At 34.3% G+C, this 12,962-nt stretch overlaps 2 protein-coding genes across 3 annotated transcripts in view; one reads left to right on the top strand and one right to left on the bottom strand.

Annotated features, from left to right (window-relative positions):
* LOC114481591 (arf-GAP with dual PH domain-containing protein 1) overlaps positions 1-6,909 on the bottom strand; it is a 31,701-nt gene extending 24,792 nt beyond the window's left edge. For both annotated transcript variants that reach the window (XM_028476538.1, XM_028476539.1), the window contains exon 1: positions 6,571-6,909. In XM_028476538.1, coding sequence (XP_028332339.1) covers positions 6,571-6,664 — 94 coding nt within the window. In that variant the 5' untranslated portion in view covers positions 6,665-6,909. The remainder of the gene's footprint in view (positions 1-6,570) is intronic.
* A 3,404-nt stretch (positions 6,910-10,313) lies between these two features.
* Positions 10,314-12,440, top strand: cox19 (cytochrome c oxidase assembly factor COX19). Its single transcript, XM_028476772.1, has 3 exons — positions 10,314-10,497; positions 11,907-12,018; positions 12,146-12,440. Exons 1-3 carry the CDS (start codon positions 10,416-10,418, stop codon positions 12,246-12,248), a joined length of 297 nt encoding a protein of 98 aa, XP_028332573.1. The 5' UTR covers positions 10,314-10,415; the 3' UTR covers positions 12,249-12,440.
* The last annotated feature ends 522 nt before the right edge of the window (positions 12,441-12,962 follow it).

Below are 12,962 nucleotides of genomic sequence, written 5' to 3'. Positions count from 1 at the left end.
CAGTAGCACAATGGTGGGTTTCCAAAAATTTCTAGTGTATAGTATGGAGTGTCTAACACAGTCCTTGTTTTGCGTTCTGTTAGCATTAGCTAAAGGAACACACCAATAGAGAGCAAACTAAGAGAAGAAACAAAGAACAAAAATTTCAGGAAGGGCAAAGTCAGAATGACTCAGCATTTAAATTGCACATGCTTTAGTGTTGCCTTATTTATAGTTTCCTTTTTAAAAAAAATTATTTCATTTGGTATTCTGTCTGAACAATGGAGACATTTGGAAAGGCAAGACATGCTAACGTGACATGCTAACTTGCAGATACATGCTAATTAAGGGGTTTAAGCTAACGTTGACTGAGAGAACTAAGCTTTCTTTCGAAATTCTGAGACTTAAGCAACAGGAATGACTTTAAGCTCCACCCACAAATATCATAGCACTTTCTATCTTCCTTTTAGGATTAAAAGTTGTTGTCGACTCAATGACGGAAACGGCAACAATGATGTTAGAAGTAACCAGAGCCGTACAGAGAGAAGTCCAAAATGCTTGACCGTCACGTGATTCATGTAAAACTACATTTTGTCCTGGAAGTTATTGGCGGGACATTCGAATCCATTGATTCCTAGTGACATAACTGGGATTTTTGGTCATTTGTCATCCATAACTGCAAATGATTGACAATATTTATACAGTACACTGTCATATGTATGTGTATATACAATATAAGTTCCATAAATAGTTTTGTCCCTAACATAAATTTGTATTAATGATTAGTGTAAACAGCTAACTTACCTGCTTATTTGACGTAGTTAAGGCCAACATTAATTTGGTTAAAAAATGTGGCAATATGTAATATATACAGCATGTATTGCTTTGAATTTTCCTTAAATTGTCAGTCATTTTGTCTGTTTATGTGGTATTTCCTTATTTTCTGTGTTTTTGTTGTTTTTTTGTGAAGTTCTTTGAGTCAAGTTGTCTGTGTATTTAAGGGAGCTTTATAATTGATGTCATCATTTAGATTGTTCCATATTCCGACACCCTGAACTGAAATGCACCTTTCTTTTGTATCTGTTTTCAATTTTGCATTTTTTTAATATCTATATTCCTCACTATCGAAGCTAGCTTATCTGCTTTTTTTGACGTAGTTTTTTTTTTTTTTTTTTTTTTTTTTTGGTAAAAAAAAATAAATACATGTATTGTATACAGGATGTATTGCTTTGAATTTTCTTTAATTTTCTAAAAAAAAAAACAAAAAGGGGTCATTACAAAACACCACACGTTAATGGGTTTAGATACGCTGGTAATAATAATAATAATAATAATAATAATAATAATAATAACATCTAATATGATTATTTCAACGTCTTAAAGTTCAAAAGTGCATCATAAACTGTCTCATCTGCTGTAGCTTCAGGTCCAGGAATCAAATTCGGCCTTTTAGAGCCTTTTAGAGCCTCCAACAGAAGAAAGTCAAAATGACAGAGAAAATATCACAGGAATGCAGTCAGTTTTAATTGAAAATTGTGGAAATAGCTATTTTTTTTTTCTTCCCACAAGTCCTGCAATTTCTCACAAACAATTCCACAATATATGTGTGGAGTTTGCATGTTCTCCCCTTGCTGCGTGGGTTTCCTCCGGGTACTCCGGCTTCCGCCCACAATCCAAAAACATGACTGTAAGGTTCATTGGAGTCTCTAAATTGCCCTTAGGAGTGAATGAGAGTGAGTGGTTGCCCTGCGATGGACTGGCGCCCTGTCCAGGGTGTACCCCCGCCCAGCGCCCAATGAGAGCCGGAGATTGACAACGGCAGACCCTGAACAGGAATGAGTGAGTCTGAAAATGAATGAATGAATTGGGTCCATATTAGACCCCTGAACTAAAAATTTAGTTTGACATCCCTGTGTTAGGAGGTTAAACAGTAAAATTGTTGAAAATAAGACAATTACTGAAAAGATAAGGTTAACATTTGATAGGGAAATCAAATTTAATCACATTAAACCTCGACACTGGAGGTTAGTTTTTTTTATTTGTTGTTTTTGTGTATGTACACTCGTACCAACTGTAAAAGTGTTATTTATTACTAGACTGGTTATGTGTAAATTGTGTAAAGCTTCCTTCTTCAACCTCCGCCCACGCGTTGAGACAATCGCGACCTTTTCAGACGAGTATTGTTTCCTAGTAACACTGCTGGGTTCCCCTACACACCCACACAGAGGATGCTTTCATTTAGCTTCTTTGTGGTCGGTGTTAACAGTGTCATATATTTAGCCATCACTCGTGGTTGCAGCAACACTTTTCTCTGAACATAAAAAGTCACATGATCGTGTGATCAGCTATTTAGTTTAAGGACAATGGACAGGATAGTGTTACAGATAACCACTCGTAGATTCACCATGTGCTGCCACACACATGTTACTGAATTACATGAATTGATTGATTTTTCTATTTTATTTTATTTTTTTAATGAAAATGCAAACCCACATACAGTAGATTCCCCATGTACATCAAATATTATCATAGTCCAAATTAAACATTGTTATGATTGGAAAGGAGCATTAAGAAGAATGCAATTCTCATATTCTGACAACCCAAAAATCACAAATCTAATTTTTTTTTGCCCTATAATTTTTTTTTTTTTTTAAGTTGACAAATATTTGTACAAACCTTCAAATTATTATCTTGAGCATTCTACACCGACAACAGACAAGGACATTAGTCTTAAAGCAGTAGGCCTATACAGTACGAAGTACTTGGTAATTAAAATCAAATTTTCTGTGCAAACAAGGTAAAAAAAAAAAAAAAAATCAAATTTCCTCCTGTGATCATCATCATCCTCAGACGCACTCACGAATAATACATCTGAACACACTCTGGCAGCGTTCCGTTTTTGGCTTTAAACATAAAAACTAATGTTTGCAGTTTAATTATGTCTTTAAATTTTAAAAACCCTGATTTGATGAATAGGGAATTTGTATGGTCTCTAAATGTTATGTTTTGTAACAAAATCAATGGTAAAATATTCCTAGTATATGTGTTTCCCCCCCACAACACAATAAGTGAAATATGGCAAAAATAATAAAACACTATCTCACCTTAATTTTTACATACTATATACTGTATATATGAGCTTTCCATGTAAAAAAAACTCCAAGGAATCTTAACTAAGTTATTCTCTCTCTCTTTAATTTTGTTTCCAAAAACCATAAACTTAGTTTTATTTAAATTTGATAATCACCTATTTCTATTAAAGACTTCCCTTTCAAGTTCTCCAGGTAAAGTTTTTAAATCAAGTCAATAATTTCATATTCCCAGCACAGTGCAGATATGACCTGAGATTTTTGTGTAAACAACATTTAAACACTGGGCGATATATGAAGCAAACAATTTGGATCCATGAGTTGGAATCATATCAGCACATATACGTAAATAATCATAATTTAATGGCATTTTAATGCCAACTTCCCACTAAGCGTGTCTATTAAAATTATTTTATGACCCTCTTTTTTGGTGTCATTCTGTCTCCCTTTGTTTCACTTGTAAACTGGCCATCTGGCATAATGGGCATCGCCCCGGTGGGCCGTTGACCCAAAGTGGGCCGTTCCAGTCCGCTATGTTGTTTTTGTTTTTTTTTACGACGGAGTGGAGGCAGACGTGGTAACAGGTGGCCAAAATTGGTCCAAAAGTGGCAAAAATGTGCAAAGAAAAGAATGTAAAGTGACTCAAATTTGCCAGAAGCAGTCACGAGTGGCCAAAAAATGAGCAAATAAAGAGAAACCCTGGTGGTATTTAATGGCAAAGGGTAACTTTAATGAGCAAAACGTGGCAAATAATAGTGCAAGAGGGCAAAAATGTATGAAAAAAAAAGGAAACAAGTGGTTTTTAGTGGGCAAAAGTTAGCTTATTTGGATGAAAAGTGGCCCGAAAAAATTAAAGAAAAGACATAAATTGAATAAAGTGTCAAAAAAAAAGTGTCAAAAATAAGAAAAATGGGGTATTTATTTGCAAAATGTAGCTAAAATCTGAAAAAAGTGTCGGAACGTTTTGAAAAGGGGAAAAAAATGGGACAAAGGACGTTCAAAAATATGTAAAAAGAGGTTTAAAATGTTTTCTGGGGAATAATAATTAAAATTAAGATGTAAAAAGTCACATATTGAGAATCACTCACTTAATAACAGCTTCAGTCCTTTGATAGTGTAGTGACCTGGTCAGGATAGAACATACCAAAGCGGAATTTCATGATTTGTGGTGTAAGGATGCATTAACTCATCTCTGAAAGTCTGAAAACGCTAAAACCAAACCAGCTTTAATGATTTATATCACAAGAATTAGAAGTAATGAGTCACAACGGGTGTGAAACATTTATCTAAGGAGGAAAAAAAGCTGCTGGATGTGAGTCTCACCTCATCATCAGCTCTGTTTGACTCCACCTGTTGAGTCTGTAGCATCGCTGCCACTTTAATTATCTTACCATCTTACGCCAGATGCCCATTTCAACGCTCTGCATCTGCAGCGAAGAACATCTGTTCCACTTTGACTCCATAAACAGGAGGCTAATACGCTTACATAATGACTACAAAAGTTAAACGAAGTGTGAATTCATTGCTTATCTAACAAATAGTCATAAAGATGTATTGAAAAATTAACCAGTCTTGACCAAAATTCCCTTTTTTAATGAAATAACAGGCCACTTTTTTAAGAAAATGTCCCAAAAAATTGGACAACAATAACAAATTGCTGTTCACTATTGAGTCAATAATCCAGTTTTTGGGCCATTTTTTTTCTTCTGTTTTTTTTTCTGTTTACATGCATTTTTTTCTATTTTTCAGGCAAAAAAACCCCCCCTGATTATTCGGACGCCCGTGTATGAATATGTGTAATATGAATAACACTAACACTATTAAAACTAAAATGACAAACGAAGTTAAGTCGGCAATATCACCAGGCCGACCGAGCTTGTAGACGTTTTTACACCTCTCGACCTATGACCCCTCCCTCAGGTCGCGCATGCACAGTTCCAGAATGTGAAAATGCTTATTCAGGGGAAAAAAAATAGGACAAGAAACGGAAAAAAAATGACTCCGAAAACAGAAAAAAATCATTCAGAAAAACTGAAAAAAAAAATGTGTCCAAAAAACAGGAAAAAAATTGCCCAAAAAACAAAAAAGACAAAAAAAAAATTCAGAAAAAAAATGATTTTTGATTACTCCACTGGTTTAGAACCATTAAGAAGGGATGGAAAACCTGGTACATGATGGTACAGGTGCTGCCACAGGTAAAAACAACAACAAGAAGTGATCAGCAAAACACATGCAACACACAGAGCGAAAGCTGACACAATGAGACACTCCTTTAATTACTGAGCAGTCTGGAGGGAGTTTGCTGACTTTGTAGAACATAATGACACCAAAGCCACAAGCAGGACAGTTTGAGCACAGTGACACATCAGGACAGCGTGTCTTTGTTATCATTTTGTGCTTTTTTGTTGACATTTTGCACAATTTGTTGTGTTGTTTTTTTTGTTTTTTAGACATTTTTTGTGTGTTTTTTAATTCATTATATCCATTTTCTTGTCAACATGGTACATGTTTGTTGCCTTTTTGTGTGTTTTTTGAGTCACTATGTGATATTTTTTGCGTTATTGTTGTCATTTTATGCAATTTTTTTTCTTTCTAGTACTTTTGTAGCCATAGGTCGTTTAGTGTCTTTTTTTTAATCATTTTGTGTACTTTAATGTAATGTGTATTTTGCTCTCGTTTTTTTTGTGTTTCTGGAGCATTAATACAAGAAAGATCAAAGGGTTTTGTCTTTGTAGTCCTTTTGTGTGAGTTTTTTATTTTACTCTGTCTATTTTCTTGTCAATATGCCTTATTGTGTTTTTCTAGTCACTGTGTGTGTTTTAATAAAAAAAAAAATAAATAAATAAAAAGTAAATGAGGCTCTGTCATTGAGGCTGAAGCAAAAGTGCGAACAACAACTTCACAGTATAGCTTAAATTTTCTGATTAAGAAAACAGATATTTTATAACATATAACATTACAATTAAAAATAATAATTAACTCCTCCCTTAGCATCTCAGCATAATGCGAATAAAAAACTATATAGCCTACTCAAAGGGTAAACATGTAAACGAAGAGTGGGCTGGCTCACATCGCACAAAGACAGAATGCGAAAATTTCCAAAAAAAACTGTAGTGGGAAAGAAATATATATTTTTTTAATTTAAAAAAATATATAAAAATAAAGATAATAAAATATACTCAAATTTGCAAAATACATTTTTTTTTATCTACAAATTCTGCCAAGCCCTATGACAGTGTAATGTCGGCCTTATGTATAAAACTTCAAGTAAAGTGTTACCCAATTTATAAATTAAAAATAAAAATTAGACCGAGGGCCGCATGTGGCCCCCGGGCCGCCAGTTGATTATACTACTTTATATTCCGTTCTACCTGCAAAAAAAAATAAATCCCACTGCTATTCATGACAATAATGCTGATCATTATGGGATGTACATCTTCTGTTGCTAACCTTAGATCTGTGTGTGTGTGTGTGTGTGTGTGTGTGTGTGTGTCATTCGTACCTGGATTACCGCAGTCTGCACATGTTTCATTGCCAGCTCTGAGCAGCACGTCCTGCAGAAGCAGCGGCTTGTTTTCCTCCGGCTCCAGCGCCATGGTGACTCTACGTGTGCAGCCTCACGGCGGAGACAAGGAGAACCCTGCCCAGGAACATGAACCAGACTCTAGACTGACAGACAGACTGACAGACAGACTGACAGACACTACCTGTCACCTCCGATAGAAGCAGTAAAAACACTAAAGGATGAGACAGACAGACACAGAAACCTGTCCCTGCTCTAACGCTGTGATGCAGACTCACACTGACCGCATAATGATCAGCCTCTGTTATCACCCTATCCTCCACTAGTCCCTCTGTCTGTCTGTCTGTCAGCCGGTTCTCATCACAGCTGGGAAAAGGGCGACATCTAGCGGTAGATTACCGGTAACGACAACCCAAATTTATTTTATTTTTTAGGTTGTTGCTAGTGGTCCAGATACTACGGAAGAGGATTAGGGACACTAAAAAAAATAGAGAGACAGTAGTGAAAACAGCGAGTAGTATGGGAGGAAAAAACACAGTGAAGATAAAAAAAAAAAAAAAAAAAAACACACAATTTTTTTTTTTTTTTTTTAACATATCTAAAATTTACATCAGATTTGTTTTTTTCCCCCACATTGATAAAGCTCATCGGATATGTTTTTTTTACAATGTAAATGCGTGTCTGAATTTTTTTTTTTTTTTTTCACATAAAAAAAAAAACATTAAAAAAAAAATAAAATGGATTTCAAAATACAAGTAGTGGAAGTTATGTTTTTTTTTTTGTCTCAATTATTTTATTTGTCTTAATTTTTTCATTTTATTTTGGGACGCCTGCAAGCTCCTGCTACACAAAACATAGGTGGAGACAGGCAGTGAGTGGCTGGAGGAAGAAAACAAGTGAAAATGACCAAATTTTCGGATTTTTTTCGTGAGCAAGAGGTTTGTACATTCCTCTGGAACGCCTCGCTCACGGTGAAAATCCAAAAATTCACTGCCTGTCTCCATCTGTTTTGTGTGGGCTGGGAAAAAAAAAAAAAAAAATATATATATATATATATATAGTGGCCCTAATCCTCTTCCATAGATCCGGACCTCAGACAAACCTGACTATAGTTCCGGTGTAGTGAAAAATAATCCTACACGTGAAAGCCTCCTACAGGCGCATGCACACTAATAGCGTAGTAAATATTTACACGTATATATACAATATTTTGCTACCTTATGTTTTCCTACTATGATGAACCCTAATTCTAACCCTAACCCTAAAAATTAAAGGAAAAATTATTACCTTTTTTCAAAATGACAGACGCGCATGTGCAGTTATCCAGGTGCTGGAACTATAGTCAGGTTGGTCTGAGGTCCGGGTCCAGAACTATTGACACTGTATTTTTTGTTCCTCTCTTTCTCTTTTTTTTTTTAATTCTTTTCTTCTTCTCCAAACCCATAAGTACCGCCCCCGGGCCAAAAAGGGGAGCCACAATCGAGCAGCCCCTCCAGAGACCACCGTCCCCACATATTCACCCAAGAAATCCCCGAGGAGCCTGAGTTACAGACTTCAGCACCACAGGGCACAGTCCAGAGTGGGCACATCTTCAGGCATTCAAGGGCCCGGCCCACACTGCGGAGACCCCAAGACCACCAGGAGAGGAGGCCAGCCCCCAGCCGCACCAGAAGTGTAGAGGTACCTCCACAATTCCCAAGGCCCCTATACGGCACGGAGAGACCCCGCGATGCGAGCACCCTACCTGCCAAATCCCCCCCGCCAAGGCCCACCGCCCCGCCACGCCCCACCCAGACGCAGTTGTGCTCTGCACTGTGGTCCAGCCATCAACAGAGGGGCCGGGTCCCCATCCGACTGGTCTGAATGTGTGATTAGAATACAATACTTTACAATACAATGAATGAACGGTTTAATGAAGTCACAATAACGTGTCGACACATTCAGCACCATGGACAGCTGGTCTTTCAGCACCATGGACAGCAACTGAGAGCATCAAACCTCATGGACTGATTCACTGGATCTGGAGAACGTCCAGCAGAAAGATACTCTAACCAGCCAAATATATTTTTCCACCCACTGATTTTAGAGTTATTAACTAATAAGAAGAGGTTGAAACTGCAATCAGCGTTCTGTGTCGGTTTTTGGCAGGAGAGTCTGCTCGTGGGTTTTTAAACCACTTTTGAACATCCAGTTTTTACTGCTGCTATAACTGACAAATGTTTGGAAGCTCATTCCTTTCCTGCCATTTAAAAAACAAAAAATTAAGAAAAGTACAAAAGTAATCATAGTAAAAAAAAATCTTTAGTCATAATCATGAGATACTACTTCATAATTATGCGATACTACATCATAATACTGAAATACTATCTCATTATAGAGATAGTAATTATGAGATAATAAGTCATACTAAGCCATAATTGTGATACGAAGCCATGACTTTTCCTATTTTTAAATTATTTTTTTTTTTTACTGTAGGGAATGGGCTTTCATACAAATATTCCGCAAGCTAGCATAATTGGCTGTTGCTGTGTAGATTTACATCAGTCAAAAAAAATACAAATAAATGAAAAATACAAAATCACACACACTATTGTTTTTTTTAATATTTTTCCTCAATGTGATAATGAATGTAACCTTACAGTAACAGAAATGATCTTGATCACAAATATGTATCATCTGCATTACTTTCCCTTTGCCACTATAATCTGCATTACCTACGTAGTTTCATATGAACAAACAAGCATTTGATGGGTTTATTAAGTTTTGGCTGATTTCATTATATATGTATGTATTTATACAGTATATATGTATTTTTTTTAACTTTTGATTAAGTTACATAATTTTTTTTAACTGGGTAAAAGCCTTTTTTTAAACAAGAAAACATAAGTCAAAATATGAACAGAAATCTTTAGAAAATATTAGACAACAGAGAATGTGACATCACAGGGGAGTGTTATTAGTTTTACATGCTTTCCAATTATTATTATTATAAAAGACATGTTTGGAAATAAATCAGTAGATATGGAAATATAAATATTTGCCGGTAATATGTGACAGAGCAGAAGAAATGTAAATTATGTTGTAATGTAAGAAAGTTGCAGGAAGGAATAAAGCAAGTTTTGAACTGGGGAAACAAATGGCTTTTAAATTCTTAAACAAAGGTTATGTTTGTTCGGTGTTTTTTGTTGTTATTTTTTATTTACTAGAAAGATTTATAAAATTTAATGAAATTATTTATTGAAGCTGTATGGAAATAACATAGAAAGGTGGCAGCCTTGAAATATGCAGTATATGTATGGCATTACTTAGATAATATAAAGACTATCGATTAATAATAATAATTAACACAGGAAAGGACAATGGATTTTGTATATTTTTGTTTTTGTTGTTTGTGCATATTTTTGTGCTCATTTAAGCATATTTTTGTCTGGGGTTTTTTTTGTATTTTTTGTTGTCATTTAATCAAGCTTTTCTCTCATTTTGTGAGTTTTTGTTGTCTTTTTTTTGTTTTGTTTTTTGAGTGAGTTTGTGTATTTGCGATTTTTTTTTTTTTTCTTCCGTATTTGTATCTTTTTGTGTGTTTTCAGTGTCATTGTTGGAGAAAGGAAGGACATCTTAGAAGTTAATCATAGGATCATTCCAGAAGGTGGCGGTACTGTGCAAGCTGCAAGAAAACACCACAAAAGAAGAGCCTGAACGTGACGCTCCTCCCACTAAAAAACGTCATCTGAGCGCGACGAAAGGGGTCATATTTGTTGATAAATGCACGTTTATGGTTAAAGGAAACTGTCTTTCTGACTCAGACTTTATAAAACCTGATAATCATGTCTACGGCTATGAATTTTGGATCCAAAAGCTTTAAACCGCGGGCTCCGGATAAAGGTTCTTTTCCTCTCGATCATTTTGGTACGTTGAGCTGGAGTATATATATATATATTATTATTATTATTTATATTTTAGTACATATTAAATGTAAAATATCATTAAAAAAACATGGTCATATTATCCCAACAGGCTATTCCAACTGTGTATGTTATTGATGAACGCTACGAGATGACTATACTTTTGCTTTTTTTTTTTTAAATTTTTTTTTTTATTATTGACAGATACGTACAAGAACTAAAAAATAAGGCATTTTACAATTTACAACAAAATATCAAAATTAAGATCTTGCTAAGGGAACTCAAGATGAAACAGTATTATGGTAAACAATCATAGAAATTAAAATAAAACGAAAACGGGGAATATTGTTTATGCATATTTGAAAGAAATCACATGAAAAATTAAACAATAGTAAACAAATATAAAAAAAATAAATAAAATAAAAATACTCAGTAAAGGCAATCCATGACACATTTAGTTCAGTGGGGATATATATATATATATATATATATATATATATATATAAAATAGAGTTTTAAAAGACTTAATTTACAAGTTTAAGAAAACAATACATTTGGGGGATAATTTTAATACTGTTGTACAATGTTTCGTGTTGGTACTGTTTTCTGCGGAACATTGAAATATATCAACTGGACCACAATTAGCAACATTTGACAAAATCACTCTTAAAAACACACAAAAGTAGATAAAAACACAAACGAGGGACAAAAATAACAAAATAATAATAATAATAATAATAATAATAATAATAATAATAATAATAATAATAATAATAACAAGTAAAAATAAATAACAATAAAAATACACACAAAACTCTTTTTTGTTTTATTGATCAGATCCATTTATTCTAAATGCATGAACATGAATGTTGATAATGTGGCCCTCTAATCACATTCTTATCACATTTTTGTGCCCCCTGTTGTAATGAAAGTTAACTATCTGTGGTTCATCTAAATATATGCCATGGAATAAATTACAGGGGTTTATACAATTGGAGTGACAAATCATTTTGTTTCAAATACTTGTTAAAAATTCAATTTCAAAGGTTTAGACGTCAACATAACAGCACATTTTAATAAGTGTGTTTGCCCATTGCTCCTCAGGGATGAGTTAAATTCAGAAAAAAGTCAATAAAATGTTATAAGCCATGCAAATAATTCATATGAAAGAAGTTAATGCAAATATTGTTTTTCATTTCTGTTACATTTCATTTCGCTCAACCAGAATTAGTCGATTATCCATAGGACAGTGTAGTTTTCAGCAGAAGCCAAAAAAGATTAAACAATTTCCATTATTTTTTTGTAATGATATGAACAACATTGACATTAACCAAAATGTATGTTGAATTTTCTCTGTAACTGATTGTCCACCTTAATAAAACATATTTACATGAACTTAATGTGTTATTTCAGGAGAATGTAAATCCTTCAAAGAAACATTCATGAAATGTCTGAGGGAAAACAGCTTCGATAATTCCAGTTGTCGAATGCAATCCAAAGACTACCTGCAGTGCCGCATGGACCAGTAACAAGCATTTATGTTTTTTTTTGTTTTTTTTTTTTTTTTTTTTTTTAAAATAAAAAAGTACAATTTTGTCCCTCAGAGGAAAGAAATAACATCTGTAATATTTTTTATGTCTTATGTTTTCCAGTCAGCTGATGGCCAAGGAACCTTTGGAGAAACTGGGCTTCAAAAACCAAATGGACCCTCCCCCCCACAGCCAAACACACACAGAATCTCAATCCTCCTCTTGAACAATAATATGATGTGACTTTGGGTCATAACTTTCCTAAAAAAAGGCAGCGAAGACTTGAAGAGAATGAGAGAAAAGTAAAGGACTTTTGGAAAAGTGGCCTTAACCTAATATTGGAGTGTGAACATGCTGTGTAAAAACATATAGATGTCCAACATGTACATAGACAATAAATCTTTAATTTTGTGTATTACACCTTTGTGACCAAAAGTCATTTGTTTGCCTCTCATTATTCCATTTTTTAGGCTAATTGTATAACATTTTGCCATTATTGTTTTTTTCATTTTTATTTGCTTAATTCCAAAGTCCTGTGTATTAAAAGTGTATAGAAAAGGAGATATATTATACACCACACTTGCCCCATTGACTCCCATTGTAACCACATATTTTTCATATACTGTAATCATGAGGTATAACAATGCGTTTTCAATTCATATCTAATAGATCAAAGCCTCTACCTTCAAAATAAAGTGAAAATATGTTTAAGGTGTAGAGAACCCACCAGCACCACCACCACCAACCAACCAGAGACCATTGCATAAATCTTAAGGGAAATTTCAGTGAAGGCCTGGATTAATTATGTTGCAAAAAATATGCAAGGTGTACAACTTTAAAAAAAAAAGTCCTTGTGCCAAAAAATAATAATGCATTAAATTCAAATTCAATCCATTAATGACACGTCACATCAAAAATATTTGACTTTGGATCTCATTTT

This window comes from Gouania willdenowi, chromosome 19, assembly GCF_900634775.1.
Source record: "Gouania willdenowi chromosome 19, fGouWil2.1, whole genome shotgun sequence".
NCBI lineage: Eukaryota > Metazoa > Chordata > Actinopteri > Blenniiformes > Gobiesocidae > Gouania > Gouania willdenowi.
This window is presented reverse-complemented; position numbering and strand designations above follow the sequence as displayed.